This window comes from Pleurodeles waltl, chromosome 4_1, assembly GCF_031143425.1.
Source record: "Pleurodeles waltl isolate 20211129_DDA chromosome 4_1, aPleWal1.hap1.20221129, whole genome shotgun sequence".
NCBI classification, from domain to species: Eukaryota; Metazoa; Chordata; class Amphibia; order Caudata; family Salamandridae; genus Pleurodeles; species Pleurodeles waltl.
In genome coordinates, this window is record NC_090442.1 from 253,906,987 (window position 1) to 253,924,826 (window position 17,840).

At 43.8% G+C, this 17,840-nt stretch overlaps 1 protein-coding gene across 1 annotated transcript in view; it reads left to right on the forward strand.

Annotated features, from left to right (window-relative positions):
- SMC1B (structural maintenance of chromosomes 1B) overlaps nucleotides 1-17,840 on the forward strand; it is a 2,375,007-nt gene that overhangs the window by 1,058,495 nt on the left and 1,298,672 nt on the right. Inside the window, exon 12 of the mRNA XM_069228259.1 lies at nucleotides 11,385-11,531. Coding sequence (XP_069084360.1) covers nucleotides 11,385-11,531 — 147 coding nt within the window. The remainder of the gene's footprint in view (nucleotides 1-11,384; nucleotides 11,532-17,840) is intronic.

Sequence of the window (17,840 nt, forward strand, 5' to 3'; positions counted from 1 at the left end):
CTGAGCCGGTCGTTGTTGCAGTTGGTGCCAGCGGATGCATGGGAGTTACTTCTTCACTCCAAGGACTATTCCTTCTTCCGTCTCGTGCAGGCTAAAGGCTTGCCACTCTCAGAGCAAGCACAGTCTTCATCGTGGATGCAGATTGTCGGTTCCAGTGGCTAGAAGTCGAAGTAGAGGCTGAAGAGGAGTCCTGCTGGATTCTTGCAAGACGAATCTGAGGACCGTCCCAGGAGAGAGACCCTAAATAGCCCTGCAAGTGGGAGTGGTCACTCCCTTTTCCATTGTCCAGTTTTGTGACAGAGCAGGGACTGGGGGTCCCTGAACTGGTGTAGTCTGGTTTATGCACCGAGGGCACCAATTGTGCCCTCCAAAGCATACCAGTGGCTTGGGGAGGCTACCCCTCCCAAGCCATGCAACACCTACTTCCAAAGGGAGAGGGTGTTACCCACCTCTCCCAAACGAAATTCTTTGTTCTGCCTTCCTGGGCTTGAGCTATTCAAGCAGCAGGAGGGCAGAAACATGTCTGAGAGGTGGCAGCAACTTGGGCAGCCCAGAAACCTCCAGAAGGCTGGTAGTAGCAATGCTGGGGGTCCTCTAAGGAGCCCCCAGAGTGCATGGACTAATACTTCAACACTGGCAACAGTATTGGGGTATGATTCCGATACGTATGATACCACACGTGCCCAGGTTTGGAGTTACCATATGTAGCTGGACATAGGAAGTGAACTATGTCCAGTACGCATAAAATGGCGTCTCTGCACTCATGAAGTCCAGGAAAATGGAACTGGAGTTCGTGGGGGCAGCTCTGCTAGTGCCCTCACACACAGATTTGCACCCCATAGGGGTGACTTACAGTGACCTGGTGCAGTGGCCTGTAGTGAAAAGGGTGCCTGCATGCTTTCACGCAGGCTGCAAGGGCAGGCCTGCAGATACACTGTGCATGGGCTCCCCATGGGTGGCATATGCCGGGGGGTGCTCTATGGTGCCCCCAGAGTGCATGGAATCATACAACCAATACTGGCAACAGTATTGGGGTATGATTCCGACATGCCTAGCTTCGGAGTTACCTTATGTAGCTGGACATAGATAGGTGCGTCCCCGCACTCATAAAGTCCAGGAAAATAGAACTGGGGTTCGTGGGGGCACCTCTGCTAGTGCAGGGGTGACCTCACGCACAGGTACTTGCACCCACTGTCTGGGCTAGGAGGGCCTGCCATAGGGTGGACTTACAGTGACCTGGTGCAGTGACATGTAGTGAAAAGGGTGCATGCACCCTTTCACACAGGCTGCAATGGCAGGCCTGCAGAACACTTTGCATGGGTTCTCCATGGGTGGCATAATACATGCTGCAGCCCATGGGGATCCCCGGGTGCCCCAATGCCCTGGGTACCATATTGCCACAGGGAAATTAAATTATATGGGTACCATATACTAGGGACTAACATGGGGGCACTAGGATTTCAATTGTGGTGAAAATGATACCAGTTACCAAATTTGAAGGGAGATAGCATAATCACTGGAGTCCTGGTTAGAATGATCCCAGTGAACACAGTCAAACACACTGACAACAGGCAGAAAATGGGGGTAAGCATGGCAAGAAAGAGGGTATTTTCCTACAATCACTTTTGTTGCTGCTAGCGAAGTGTAGAATAGTGATCCAGTGGGTCCAGCCTGAAGGTTTCTCAGTATAGATGTAGTACAATGATGCTTGGGAATGACTGTTAGCTGAAGAAAGATGACTTAACATGGTAAGAGCTGATTATAGGGCTTTCAAGGGCAGACAAGATTGGCATGTGATGGCAGATGCATTACTAGAGAAGGAACTCGGCCAGCCTTTGATGATGTCTCTGAGTGAGGTGTCTCCCTCAGGTTGTTCATCTATTGGAGTTGCATTTGTGTTGGATGAGTCTGTTCTTGATGTGGCAGGGTGCTTCTGATGATTGGGTGGGGGGGGGGTCGTCACCTTTTTGTTGATGTGTACTAATTATCCTGTTTGACTATTAGGGCCGAACACAGACTCTTGCTATGAGTCCATAGAGGCCTGCTAAGTGACCCCATATCATAAAGGACACCTTATGCCAGTCTGAGTTTTTTACTCAAAATTACTGTGCATTCTGGTATTTAAAGGTTTGTTTTGAACTTTTTAAGAACATGATTAGACATTCCTGCTTGGAAGGTGCATTTGAATAGATTATGGGTGACCCAAAGGCAATGAAGTGGTGCCACTTTGCAGATGTGCAAACCTATCCTGTACCATTACCGATGCTATATTTCGTTAGGTAGGCTTATAGTGTTGTTGTGCTACTCTTTCTTTTACCACGGGGAGAGTCTCAGACAGCCATGGGTGGTCTGAGAAGCATCATCCAGAAGCTGGATGTCCCTCAAAGGCTCAGGGCTTTTTTTTGTGCATTTTCATATAGTGCAATCTTGACCTGAAGGTACCGGAGCGCTTTGCATGGGCACTAGTTACATTGCATAACGTCACCTGTTGCCACAGGGAAATTTAATGATTTGGCCAGAATCAAAAGATGTTGAGCCAATGTCAAGGCTTGAACTTGGTTCCGCAGTTCCAAACTCAACAGCTCTATTGATAACACTAGAAAGTTCCTTGAGCAGGCCCACATGATTTGAACAAGAGGCATGCACAGCAGCTCTCCTTGCTATATAGCTGTGATGTGAGGCAATGCTTAATTTGTAAATAAAAACATGCCGGTGCCTAAAGCCCTCCTCTTATGCAGGCGGCTGCTGCATTAAAATGTGGGAACACGTAATACCTAGGCGGCGTAAACCTGAAGCCGTATCAGGCCTCTTCAATCCATATAAATCCACTCCCTGCCACTTCAGCTCTCTAACAGCTTTCTACTTCCTCCCTTTGTGAAGCTTTTTTGTTTTTCCCTTCCTCCGTCTTTTCCATATGTGTCTTTTGCTCCCACCAAAGGCTCTCAAAAATAACTGCCTGTGCTCAGCACCAGAAACAACAAGCACAAATTAAGCACTGATGTGAGGGAAGCTTCCACAGCACCTTGCTTCCCGTGTTTGTATGGTATAGTATCAGTGTTTATACAGCACATCCTACCCATTCTGAGGTACTGAAGTGCTTTTTATGTCCTGGCTTGACAGCAGAGCTGTCGCCAGGCAATTATATGAACATTACTAGAAAGAGGCTTTGGCTCCACCCACATGTTGGAGCCAGAAGTATATACAAAAATGTCCAGGGCACTCGTATAAAGAATAAGGTCCAAGTCCAGCCAACACGTGTTTCGCCATGCGACCAATCCTCGCTTTGAATTCATCAAGGCTCCACTATAGGAAAAACCAGTCAAAAGTGTCCACAAATATGAAAATTCTGAGTGCTTGCTATCTTAAGTCACTTCCAAGAGCTAGGTTGATGCCAAAGATCCAAATATCGATATGGCTCCTATATAGAATATCAGAGTAACGGCATAAGTTTGTCACATCTCCTGCCCCAAAAAGCATGTATGCGTTAGTATCCGGATACTATAGGAGCCATATTGATATTTTGTATAAGCTTTTCGTAATTTTGGGGAAGTGGGGTGGTTTTCTTCCCTTCCAGGAGCACCGTTGAACATCTAGTTGTCATAAGATATTTGGGTGTGATATTATTGAGCGCCATTCCTTATCTCAAAACACCCATTTTATTCTTGGAGCCAGAAGTTTTAATTGAGCGGAGGCTGTGTGCGTCCACAAAACAAGTGCTTGCCCTCCACGCAGTTGTGATAATTTTGTTTATTTATCAAGCTGAACTTGTTTGAACTTTCAGGGGCGCACATATGCTATTGAAACTAGATAATTTATGGTGTATTTCTCTGGCAGCAGCATACAGTGGAGAATGGCAGTCATCAACCTACATGGGTTTTTAAGTCTGACTTGACAGTGAAACTGTCACGTGACCTTTTAATTTACACCAATATTCCAATCAAATGCATATATATATATATATATATATACACACCTATGCTATTTACATGTAATACTTCAAATTACAATACACTATTCTTTTAAAGCCAGACTTGTTGGCTTTGCCAGTGCTTGTTTGGATAGGTAATACACTACTCATGGAAGCCAATTGTTTTGAATTTGATTACAACTTTTCATGGAGGTGAGGGTTAGGCTGTAAATTTAGAGAGGCAGGGAAGGAATTCCATGCCATGAGTTTGTTTGTGGATCATGCTAAGTCATACTTATTCTGGCTGTGCTTTGGGCAAGCAGCGTAATGTTGTGTTTTGCGTAATGTGATAAAGATTCACAATTATACAGTTGGCTTCCGATTTTAGTTAAACAGTATACCGTTCTGCCTTTTAAAAATGTGCAGATTGTAGTAATCACTGCAGTCTTATTTTGATGTAGGTTCTTTATTTAGCAGCCCCAGACAACATTGTACAGGCAGAGGATCCTTCACCACCAGCTTCCTCCACTCCAACCGCCACCCATAGAATTCCCCACACCAAAGGTTCTAATGTTACATCATAGCACAAGACTGCTAATCTATCAATATACATAAGTGTAAAGAATTACATACATTACCTACGTTACAACACATCTTCCCTTTTTATATTTAAAAAAATATAAAATAAGAATAATAGTAGAACTTCCATACACTTATATCTTATCACATATATACACTACAAGCAAGTTACACATTTTCTTTTTAAATTCATACAGGTTGATAAAAACAGAAATGTAAAAAAAAAAAATCTAACAGAAACAAACTTAATATTTTTCCATTAAACTGTATTAACACATACAAAGTCATCAAACCTCTTTGGTTTGGAAATAATCCTACCAAACCTTCCAGTGTTGATTTGACTGTCATTGTTTGTACTGTTTTGTAAGTTTTGTGTACCTGTCGCTTCACTTTCACGCAGCGAATGCTGAATACTATCATGAATTGGTGTTTCAAGTGCACGCGTTTTACTGTCACTCCTCACTAATCTACTGTATAAATGTACCTCTTCACTACTCGCCTTTTCATCTGTTTCCAACCAATCATAACTCTTGACATTCTCTGTTTCACCTTGTTTAACATTCCTACACTTGGAATCCCTGCCCACATGCCACACTTTCCCATCACTTAATTTAACTGAGTTACGGAATACTTCATATACTTTCAGAGGCTCTGAATATCTGCTTTCTCCTTTTCGAACTTTTCTCTCTTTTCTCACTTTAACCCAATCTCCACATTTTACTTTGGATTCTCTTGTTCCGATTTTCTTGTCATACCACTCCTTATATGCTTGTTGGGCCTTGTTGATTTTCAATCTTACTTGATCAGGTGACCATTCGACTCGCTTGCCAGACGATAGCCAACCAAGATCCTTGCTGATAGGTTCACGACCTCTCATCAAGGAAAATGGACTTTCCTCAGTGACGCTACTGGGAGTAATTCTGTAAGTCCAAATTAACTTACATAGCTCACTTTCCCAATTCAAACCATTACTCTTGGCCAACTGGATACTCCCTTTGATGACCCTGTTGAATCGTTCCACTAAACCGTTTCCTTCTGGATGGTATAATGAGGTAGTGATGTGGATTACACCATTTCTTTTTAAAAATGTTTTGAATTTCTCAGCCACAAATTTAGCACCATTGTCAGTAATCATAGTTTTAGGTAGACCTTCTCTTGTAAATATTTGGTCTAAAAATGTAATAATTCTTTCACATTCTGCCTTATGAACTATTTCAATCTCTGGCCATTTTGAAAAATGGTCCACTGCGACTAGAATACATTTGTATTCACCATTATTGCATTCCACCGGTCCCACCACATCCAAACCTATCTTTTCCCAGGGCATATTGGGACAAGCAATGGGTAATAAAGGTGGTTTAAATGTTTTCTGACACTTATCAGAACTATTGCATTTTATGCAGTCTCTTATTTTTTTTTCAATTTGCTTATCAAGACCAGGCCACCAATACCTGCTTTTGACTCTTTGTTTAGTTTTGGATATTCCAAGATGTCCTTCATGACATAAATCTAGGATCTTTCTCCTAAGAGAAACTGGAGGTACAGCTCTTCCACCTCTGTACATCATATTGTTTTCTAAATAAAGTTCATTTCTCACCTCCCAGAAAACTTTTCCATCTGCCCCAAGATTTTGTTTTTCAGGCCAACCTCCATTTATGTAACCAGCTATTCTTTTTAAACTGTCATCCTTAATCCATCCTTCCTTCCATTCCATAATATCAATACCTTCCATCCCCTCATCAAATAATCCAGCCACACAACTCTCCTCACCCATTAGTTCATCTACATTTTTAATTGGTAATGACATTCTACTTAGAAAATCAGCTACTTTGTTCTTGCTCCAGGCCAATACTGTACATCATAAGTAAAATCCAACAATTTTACCGACATCCTGCTCAATCTCGGAGATGCATTTTGTAATCCAGCAGTCGTCCAAACCTTTGTTAAAAGTTTATGATCAGACCTCAACAAGACATGCAGTCCCCACACAAATTGACGAAAATGGTTCAATGCCCACACACAAGCTAATGTTTCTCGCTCTATGACTGAGTATCTCTCTTCAGCTGGGGTGAAAGACCGTGATGCAAAGGCAACAACCCATTCATTGTTCTCATCATCACACTGTGTTAGTACCGCCCCCAACCCTTTATTACTTGCATCTGTTGTCACAATGGATTTGCATTTGGGATCAAATCCCTTTAGAAATGGTGCTTTACAAATTTCAATTTTTAAATCCTGAAACACCCTTTGACACTCATCTGACCAAATAAATTTGGATTTGTTCTTGAGTAATTGTCGTATATGATAAGTTTTTTCAGAAAAGTTCCTAATGAACTTGGAATAAAATTCAGTTAAACCTAGAAAAGCTCTCACATCCTCTTTCCCAGCAGGACAAGGAGCCTCTTTGATAGCTTCCACTAAAGCTTGCTTCGGTTTAATGCCATTCTTGCTGATGCTATGACCCAAGTAAACCACTTCTTCTTGAGCCAATTTACATTTACTATACTCTATTGTCAAACCTTTCCTCTTAAGGATTTCTAGAACCTGTTTCAACTTATTGTCATGTTCCTCTCTATTTTTACCCATGACTAGGATGTCATCTTGGAAAAACATCACCCCAGAGATTCCACTAAATATATTACTCATAATCCTTTGAAACATGGCTGCAGCTGATGCTAGTCCAAAAGGCACTCGGGTTTATTGATAACATCCAAAAGGTGTTTAAACGTTGTGTATTTCTTACTATCCTGGTGTAATGGCACCTGATGGTAAGCAGATTTTAGGGAATAGTTGAAAACCAACACATATTCTTTGTTGCGGAAAACATTTCATTTATGCGTGGTAATGGTCAATTAAGATGTTTTTATTCAGCTCCCTAAGGTCCACACATAATCTTACTTTACCATTGGAACGCCTTACAACTACTAATGGAGAAACCCATTCTGCTGACTCAACTTGCTCAATAATGCCACCCTCCACCAGTTTTTTCAATTCATTATGAACCTCCTCCTTAATAGAGATAGGTATGTGTCTAACCTTATGAATACATGGAATTGCTGAAGATTTTAATTCTATTTTGTGCTGAAAATCATTCAACAGCCCCACGTTACCAGAAAATAATTCTGGGTAAGAATCCAATATTTCTTCCTTTCCCTCACAATTTTCTTTAATTGTCAACACTGGATCTGGACTGTTGGGGTTCAAAATTATTCCTAAATCACCCTGGTCAGTCCAACTTAAGACTGAGGGTCCCTTTTTAGAAACGTACAATTTGCACTGTGCTTTCCTTTCTTTAAACTGAAATTCTAACTCCCGGAAACCCACAAATTCAATTTTGTCTCCAGAATAGCTCTTGGCAACAACCTCAGATTTGTCAAGATGTGTGCCTAATTTTTCCACCAATTTATCCTTCCATACATCTTCATTCACTATAGTAAAGGGTGAACCTGAATCTGCAATCACCTTAATCATCACCCCTCCTACCGCCAATTCACACCATGGTTTCATCCTTATAACTTGATCTACACCTAAAAGATCGTAATCTATACAAAACACCTGATGAACATTCGTATTCTCCAAATCATCGGAATTTGAGTCACTGTCCTCTCTAATGTATTTAACATTCACTTTTGAGTTAACAGATTTCCTCCTGCAAACCTTTGCATAGTGACCTACAACACCACAATGAGAACACTTTTGATTCCTTGCGGGGCAGTTTTTGAAAAATGCTAAGTGGTCAGCGCTCCCACACCTATAACACTTCTTTTGTTCCACACTTATGGGTTTGCAATTATAATCCGTTGCTTCTTGAAGCTTTTTTTTAGTTTCACCACCTTTCCAGTATTTTGCATTGGATATTTTGTTAACTTCTTTTATTTCTTGTACTTCATCCATTACTGCTTTGGCACATCTACCTGTAAGTTCTGCTTTCTTTACTAGAGCAATCACTTCCTTTAGAGGTGCTTCACCGTTGACCCACAGTTTATCCTGAATATTTGGGTTGCTCGCATGCATAATAATTTGATCACGAATAAGTTCTTCTGGAGTGGGCCAAAATGACATGTTAACGCCAGAGCACGAACTGCAGCAACGTAGTCATCAACATTCTCAGTTGTCCTTGTTTCCTCTGGAAAAACGTATACCTATCTACAGCAACACACACAATAGGTGAAAAATGTGCATCAAGATCCTCCAAAGCATGCGTAAATACATTCCCTCCTTCTCTGGGTTTCTTTTCAATCTGATTGTATGTTTTAAGCCCTCCTGGACCTAAGCAATACAGAAGTACCTATTTCTTTTTTCTCCGGTGTGAAATCCTCTTCCTTAAAAGTGTCTATATAATTACAAAAGTACTCTTTCCATTCCTTCCAAGGCATAGTTGGCTCTCCTTTCGCAGGAATAAATGGTTGAGGATTGGATAAGTTCAAAAAGTGTAATGCACACATGTTTCACTGCTTGTAATGAGATGGCAGAAACAAAGAAAATAACACAAGTGCACAATATATCGGTTACATTTGATAATAAACAGCAATGTGTTAATAATAGAGATCAACTAACATGTGAACAGTTGATTGTAATAATACAATTGTGTAAAATGCTGTTATTACATAAAAGCCCAGTAGGTGGCGCAGTTGTATAACATTTTAATGATATTAAACTCTCCAAATTGATTCCACATTCAAAATGTTTGTTCGTAATCAGCTGTGATGATCAGCAGAGAATGATTGACTCATCTGTCAACAATATAAGCTGTGCTGATCAGCGAATCTTTGTAATGCTGAAATTTAACTAACAAGCTGTGTGGAACAGCAAATGTACCAGAAATATGTCTGCCACGAGGAGACACTGTGGGTAAATTCACAGTGCAGTTATATCATATGGTAATGAGGATACACAATCCTCGAAATCCGGCAGTTGAGGACTGGCTGGGAGACGCATAAAGTAGGTAATGGATTTTAAATGTACTCATGTTCGTGTTGAATTAAGCGTATACTTGCCACAGCTGAATGCGTCCTCTGAGACTGTTGAAGTGCATTCCTTGTATGTTTAGAGGACTCATGTGGGAACGAACAAGTATTTTGTGGCTCACTAATTAACAGTTTCCTTCGTCTTCTTCAATCCTGTACTGCGTCCCATTCACCTGCCAAGTTTGATTACGGTAGGGCCTACAGTATCATTTCAACAGGCAGAGTAGAGTAGTATCACTGCCTCTCCATCAACACAATCTGCTTCACCACGTCCAGGGCTGTGCCACTTTCGTCGCCAATTTCTGTAGTAATCACTGCAGTCTTATTTTTATGTAGGTTCTTTATTTAGCAGCCCCAGACAACATTGTACAGGCAGAGGATCCTTCACCACCAGCTTCCTCCACTCCAACCGCCACCCATAGTATTCCCCACACCAAAGGTTCTAATGTTACATCATAGCACAAGACTGTGCTAATCTATCAATATACATAAGTGTAAAGAATTACATACATTACCTACGTTACAACACAGATGTGTTGTTTTCTCTTCATTTTTACCCAAGGCGGTTTCACTTGTATTTTGCTTGGAGGTCATTCGTGACAAGTTACATTGAAGTTCCTTTGTCCTTTGTATTGGGCGGTAGGGGCATAGAGTTTGGTTGTTTTACTTGTGGTTAGGTGATCCTATGGCTAGGTGTCCAACGGTTGTGGCGGCAGGCTAATAGTAGTCCGCCCATCTCCATTAGGCTCAAGTCGGAAAAAAACACATCTTCACCATTCTCCTTAATTCCTGTTGTTTATGTATGGCTCGTTTCCATGGAGATGAGTTCCATAGTTAGACTGCTTAACTAAGACAGAGGTACCACCCATGGTTTTCTTCTTGTAATGTGGTATGATTAGCTGGGTTGCTAATGTGAAACATAGTGTAATTGGCTGGGAGTATCTCTTAAGATACATGTGTATGCAAAAGGCAGGATCTTTCCGTTTATTTCCTCGTGAGTAATGCAGACAATTTTGACAGTAGATCTAGCTACAAGGAGCCAGTGAAGGGCTGGTAAAAGAGAATAAGTAGTCTGTTTTTGTGACAGAGGCTTGCACTGCTGCATGTTTTCTATGCTGTATACAGAGGCTTCCGTACTACCTTCCGGTACTCTAATGCTTTGATGAGAGGAACTTACACAGACACTGTCCATTCTGTCTGTTAAGTTAGTGAGGCTTAGACTGCTGGTGACCGTGCTGTGCCGTTTGCATGAGAAAGAGAGAGTGAGTGAGTGTGTGTTTGTGTGTGTGTGTGTGTTGTTCTGTGTGGAGTAAGTATGTACTATTCTGTTCTATTCTATTCTTGTCTATTCTATTCAAGTCTAGTCTTTTCTATGTAATTTATAGAGTGCATAGCTACCCGGGGGCTCCCCATCGCTAAACAGCTTGCAGTTAATCTGTGGAACCATCTATCCAACTAAATTCAGGGAGTTTATTTTACAAACAACCATGCTTTTAGATTGCTGTGCATAAGTTACATAATGCCAGCACAGTTTTATTTTGTGAGAGAATTCACGTGTCAGTTTTGATTTACGTTTTCGGAAAACAAATCTAAGTTAAAACCCATACACAAATGTATTTGCTAAAGGAAGGTCAATTTAGGTGGGATTTAAAAAGTGGGCCAATTAGAACAGAGTCAGAAAGAATAGAAACTGGTGATATTATGTCGGCAATAGACGGGAATGTGCTTAACTAGATAATCTGAACTAATTTGCTCTCGTTTGTCACGTGTTGCATTTTCTTGTTATGCTGTCATTCTGTTGCGATTGGCTTCCTACTGTCCCTTTGTGTAACAGTTCCCAATATCTGGTTTCAGAAACAGGTATATAAACCAAGTAACCTCTGTTCTTGTGTGTATATGTAATATACATTTCTGTTTTATGTTTTTTGCAGACTGTGGCTCTTGATGGAACACTGTTTTCAAAATCCGGAGTAATATCTGGAGGGTCAAGCGATTTACGTTTCAAAGCTAGGCTTTGGGATGAAAAAGAGTTAAACGAGATGAAAACAATTCGAGATCAATTGCTAAATGAACTTAGGGTAAGTTAATTAAGGGTGTCTAAATGGTTGTTTTGCTCAGTTACATAAGTGACCATATAACTCCCCATAAAATTGTGCTCATGCATTTTCCAGATTGATTGATTGATTGATATCTATCCAAATACGATTCGAAATCGTAGTTTCCGTTTTCTTCCTGGAAAGGAGTACTTCCCCAATACTGATTCTCCATCTCAGATCTTCGTGGTAGTTCATAACCATTATGATATTCGTTCAAATTCAGCAGGATGCCTAAAATTTTTGAAAGTATGTTTTATTCATATATAGATTATAAACTATTTGATATTTGTTAAAGTCTTGCTAGAGACAGTGTTAAGTTGTTTTTCAGAGCTATACTGTTTATATACAGAGAATGACCAAACGTCAGCCCCTCATCCATTGGTTGTGGTAGGCCTCTTTCCACATAAATCTTCAATCCTTCATCAGTCATTGATTAATTCTAAAAAAGTGTTTCTGAAAGGATTATGAAAGGGTTTTCGTTAAAATGCATAGACACCAAACGGTCCACGCATTTGTGCTCGTTGGTTGCAAACACATTAAAACCCTTTAAGTAAATAGCCTTCGCTATCATGTCTTAATTAAGAAATTGGGTTATTATTAGAGAGGGGCAGACGCCCCATTCAAATAATAAGCACAATCCTTAGCAGAGTGAACCACAAAAGACACTAGATAAACCTGTGGAGCAAGAGCGGTCAAGCTTACCTTATAGGTAAAGTGTAAAGTATGTGTAGGAAACTGGCCTGGTGTGTGGTGAGTACCTATGGTATTATCACCTTATACCAGGTCCAGGTATCCTCTATTTGTAGTTATTGTCTAGGAAGCCAGGCTCTCTAGAGGTAGCTGTGGATGAGCAGCCAAGACTTATCTAGGAGACATGCAAAGCTTATGCAATACCACTTGTAGTCAACCAGCACTTACACATATGAAAGAACCACACAGTGTTACAAAAACAAATTACTAGATAGGCAACACTCCAATATGAGGTAAGTAAACCCACTATTATATGTACAGTAGCAATTAAAAATTGACATAAAACAGCAATAGAAAACAGTGAAAAGCAATAGGCAATACTGAAGGCCGGGGGGGGGGGGGGAGGGCAAACCATATACTAAGTAAGTGGAATGCGAAAGTCAGGTCCCCACCCAAGGATGTGGAATTGGTAGAGAGAATCTGGAGGAACTAGGAAACCCCAGAGGTAAGTATCAGAGTGTCCCCCAGCGACCAGGAGAATGGAGGTAAGTTACTGGTTTTTCCCCAACCCAACAAAAGGACTACAGAGAAGGATATTGCAAGACCCAGACAAGACTACAAGAAACCAGAGGTGGATTCTGGAAGAGTAAGGCCTGAAAAAGAAGGGGACCAAGTCTACTTCACAATGGAGTGTCCAGTCTTGGCAGGAGCCACTAGCCACCCATCTGTGGATGCAGGATCTGGTCGACGGAGAAACGAAGATGGTTAGCAGTGCAGCACTGGAGCTGCTGAAGAGTTCCTGACTAATGCAGTCGACGACCCAAGCTGGATGAAGAATTGCAGTCGTCTGTGGTGTGAAAAAACCACCAACAACCTTGGCAAAGGCAAATGTTGTGAATAAAGAAAAGTGGAGCTGCGGGGCACCAGCAAGGTCCAGGGGGACTCAAACCATGAAGAGGAGTCCTGGTTGACCCTCTGCAACTAGGAGAGTCAGAAGAAGAGGAGGCAGCTCCCACGGATGACCCACAGGCAGCAAGCACAGGAGTTGCGGTAAGGCCCACATCGTTGGAGAAGCATGCAGGGGGCTGCGCTTCGCGGGGAAGGGTGCTCGGGACTGGGGCTATATGGAGCCTGAAGATCCCTTGAAGGAGATGCCAACAAGCCTTGGTAGCTGCAAGAGACCCGGTGCACGAGGGTACTATCCTGCGTGTAGAGGCACAGGCCTACCATCTCCAAAGTGGGACAGCTGGCAGAGCGGATCAAGGGGACCACTCCTGACCACCACCTGTGTACAGGATCCACATGCTTCAGAATGAGAGAAGATCCACTCAGCCGGCCGTCGTTGCATATGGTGGCTGTGGATGCTGGGGTGACTCCTTCACTCCATGTGCGATTCCTTCTTGCTTCTTGCTGCAGACAGAAGACTTGCAGCCCTCAGAGGATGCACAGCCGGGGAAATGTTGCAGTTGCTGGAAGAAGCCGGAGAAACAATGTTGCAGAGCGAAGTCGTCGCTGGAGCTGCAGATTGTAGGTTCCTGTGAAGCCCAGTTGCGGTTCCAGTGGCCAGATGTTAAAGTAAATGTTGCATAGGAGTCCTGCTGGAATCCTGCAGTTCGAATCTGAGGACCCACCCAAGAGGGAGACTCTATATATCCCTAAAAAGGTGATTGATCACCTAGCAGGGTGACCTCCTATCAAGAGGGGGCTGTGACGTCACCTGCCTGACTTGGCCACTCAGATGCTCCCGGAGGCCTCTGCCCACCTTGGATTCAAGATGGCAGAATCAAGTACCCACCTGGAGCAGCTCTGTGCACCAACCTTGGGGTGGTTATGGACCGGGAAGTGGCCACTACCCTTTTCCATTGTCCAGTTTTGTGCCAGACCAGGGACTGAAGATCCCTGAAGTTGTACTGACTGGTGTATGCAAGGAGGGCACCACATGTACCCTTCAATGAATACTAGTGGCTTGGAGAGGCTACTCCTCCAAAGCCCTGTAACACTTATTTCCAAACGGAGAGGGTGTTGCTGCCCTCTCCCAAAGGAAATCTTTTGTTCTGCCTTCCTGGGCTTGAGCTGTCTGTAGGGTAGCAGCAGCGCGGGCTGCCAGGAAAAACCCTGCAAACTGGTAGGAGCAATGCGGGGGGTCATCTAAGGAGCCCACAGGGTGCATGGAATCATACAAGCAATACTGGCAACAGAATAGTATTAGTTGTATGATTCGCACATTTTTGATACCAGAGATGCCCAGGTTTGGAGTAAGCATTATGTAGCTGGACATTGGTAGTGACCTGTGTCCAGTACACGTGTAAAATGGCGTCCTGGCACTCACGAAGTCCAGAACAATTGAGCTGGAGTTGGTGGGGGCACCTCTGCTCATGCAGGGGTGCCCTTACACACAGGTACCTGTAGTCTGCCCTCTGGGCTAGGAGGGCCTTCAATAGGGGTGACTTATAGGGACCTGAAGTGAAAGGGTGCATGCTCCTTTTCCCGCAGGCTGCAATAGAAGACCTGCCTGCACACACATTTACATAGGCTCCCATGGGTGGCATAATACATGCTGCAGCACATGGGGAGCCCCTGGTGGCCCAATGCCCTGGGTACCATATACAAGGGACTTATAAAGGGTCACCAGTATGCCAAATGTGGGATGTTTGTGGTCTAAGCACCCAAATTCAAAGGGAGAGCGCTCAGTCACTGGGGTCCTGGTTAGCAGGATCCCAGTGCCCACAGTCAAAACATACTGACAGCAGGCAAAAAGTGGGGTTAACCATGTCAAAAGAGGGTAATTTCTTGTAGTATTTATGCAAACTCAAGCAGTAATAAAGTGAAAACAGAACACAAGAAGAATCCTGAACCAATTAGAAATATAGAGTAAATTAAAATAAATAAATAAAATGGCACCAAAATGACAAAAATCCAATCAGTAGAACTCAAATTATGCATTTTCAAAGTACTAGGACCGTCTCAAAGTCACAAATTCAGGCTAACTGCGATGGATCAAGGGTCAGATATGGAGACCAGGTTTGTACCAGTGAGGAGTTTACATTTCACAGTCTAAGTCCATGCAAGGAGCCTCAACTGGAGCTTCGGGTTGGGTGTGAAGAGTTGACAGCACGAGAAGCAGGTCGTCTCTAGAGGTTTGTGTTGGTGGGAGACATGGCAGTCGTTGCTGAAAACAGAATGTCGCTGGAGGTTCATGTTGGCGGCCCTGGCAGACCATCATTTCTTGGCACTAAGAGCCCAGTGCAAGGAGCCCAAAACATCTGGATTTTCACCTGGAGTTCTGTTTTGAGACAGGAGGAGTACACTCTAATGCCAGCCAAGGGCCCAGATCCTGGGTGGTCACCTCTTGGGAGTTCATATCCCCTCCAGCAGTGGCCAGCAACATGGCTCAGACAAGTTCAGTTGGTGTTGATCAGTTGGACAATTGCAGGCAAGGGCTTTGGGAGCTTTTGTCCCTGTAGCTCAGCAGGAGGTCAACCAACTGACACTTGAAGTAACCTATGGAGATCCTGGGTTCATTGCGAGCAGGTCCAGTCTTTCTTTTTCAGACAGCAGGGCAGTCCTTTATCTGATTCTTCCACTGGTCCCGGAGTGTGCTTTTGAGAGGTTCTGAAGGTGCCACTGTTACTCCCAGTGCCAGCCTCTGAGTGGGTGATGCCCCCTTTGTCTTCCCTTCTCCTAGGTTTGGCTCCAAACTGTCCAGGGTAACAAAGAAAAGGCAGGCCCAGGTGTAAGCTGTATTTGTCCATGACAGGAGAGATAGCCCTTAGAAGTCAGCAATTGGTTGGGCAAGCCCCGAATCTACCCTTTGAAGATCAGGCAGGGCTGAGTACAGAAACCTCTGGATATCCTGCTCAGAAGAGCAACACCCTGCCTGCACCCAGGCCCTTTTAACCCCATGCATGGAAAGAATACACAAAACATCACAGGAGAGCCATTCACAAGGATATTACTCTAGACACTGGCAGAAAGGCATATTTGATTTAGGCAGAAAAAATTCCCACTTTCTAAAAGTAAAAACAAGGTAATAGGTGGAATGCTGGAATTAATCTCAGCCACTGGCAATCGCTCTGGCTGCATCCCAATCCATCGTGTTTTTTGTCCACCATCTCACGCCAGTTTGGACCCAGCAATATGCAAATCAGTTTTGACCCTGCCCCCCATGTGAACAGTCCAGGCTGAACTGCCAGGCCAGGTCCTCCTTAGACCAGAAATAAATATCCTGGGACCAGTTCTGGGGTATCATTCCTTATTAGCCTGGCTATCTTGAATCCAGAAGCACTGTGAGTGTGGGACCTACATCTGGGCAAACCCGGTACACTTAGGGGGTCATTCTGACCCTGGCGGCCGGTGGCCGCCAGGGCCACCGACCACGGGAGCACCGCCAACAGCCTGGCGGTGCCCCTTAGGGCATTCTGACCGCGGCGCTTTGGCCGCGGTCAGTGCAGGAAAACCGGCGGTCTCCCGCCGGTTTTCCGCTGCCCGTCAGAATCCTCCAAGGCGGCGCAGCATGCTGCGCCGCCTTGGGGATTCTGACACCACCTACCGCCATCCTGTTCCTGGCGGTTCGGATGGCGGTAGGGTCTGCATAGCAGTAGCACCCGTCGCACCTTCCCACTCCGCCGGCTCGATTACGAGCCGGCTTCATGGTGGGAAGGTCGTTTTCCCCTGGGCTGGCGGGCGGCCTTTTGAAGGCCGCCCGCCAGCCCAGGGGAAAACTCAAAATACCCGTCTTCCGACCGCGGTACGGTATTTTGGCGGCTCCTGCCGGGCGCGCGGTGACCGCGCCCGGCGGGAGTCAGAAAGACCCCCTTAGTGTGGCAAATAAGACAAAAACAAGGTGATGGATAGAATGCTTGAATTAATCCCAGCCACTGGCAATCGCTCTAGCTGCATCCCAATCCATTGTTTTTTTGCCCACCATGTTACCCGAGTTTGGAACCACCCATATGCAAATCATTCTTGACCCTTTTCCTCATGGGAACAGTCCAGACGAGGTCCTCCATTTACTGGAAACAAGCATCCTGGGACAAATTTCGGGATATCATCCCTCATCAGCTCCACATCTTGGGATAACTGGTGCATTTAAGGCAGATACAAAAACAACAAGGAGGTGGATGGAAAGCTCCACTGGCAATTGCCTGGGCCGCATACCAATCCATGTGTTTTTTGCCCACCATGCCACCCTAGTTTGGTCTCAGACATGGTTATTGTGTTATTCACATATTCCTCATTCCTCATTCATTAGACATTGGATGATTACAGCTTCAATTAATGACATCTACCCTTTCACTATTGTATTAGCATATGGCACTCTGATGAGTTTGTAGTTAGATTGAGTCCACATACAAAGGTGTCCATTTGCTGCCATTCCATTCCCTTCTCTTTATCTTCTTTTCTTATAGCGCTCCATTTGCTCCCATGATCCTTCAACCCAATACCTTTTTGTTCCCATAAACGGCCATCGTAACACAGAAACTATGGCGTTGCCAGAAGTGATGCTGCGAATTGACACTGGAGTAGGATATTGGAACATCTGGAATTTGCTGCTGCATTGTCCCCTGTGACCACTGTCTAATTAGTATGTTTAACATGTTC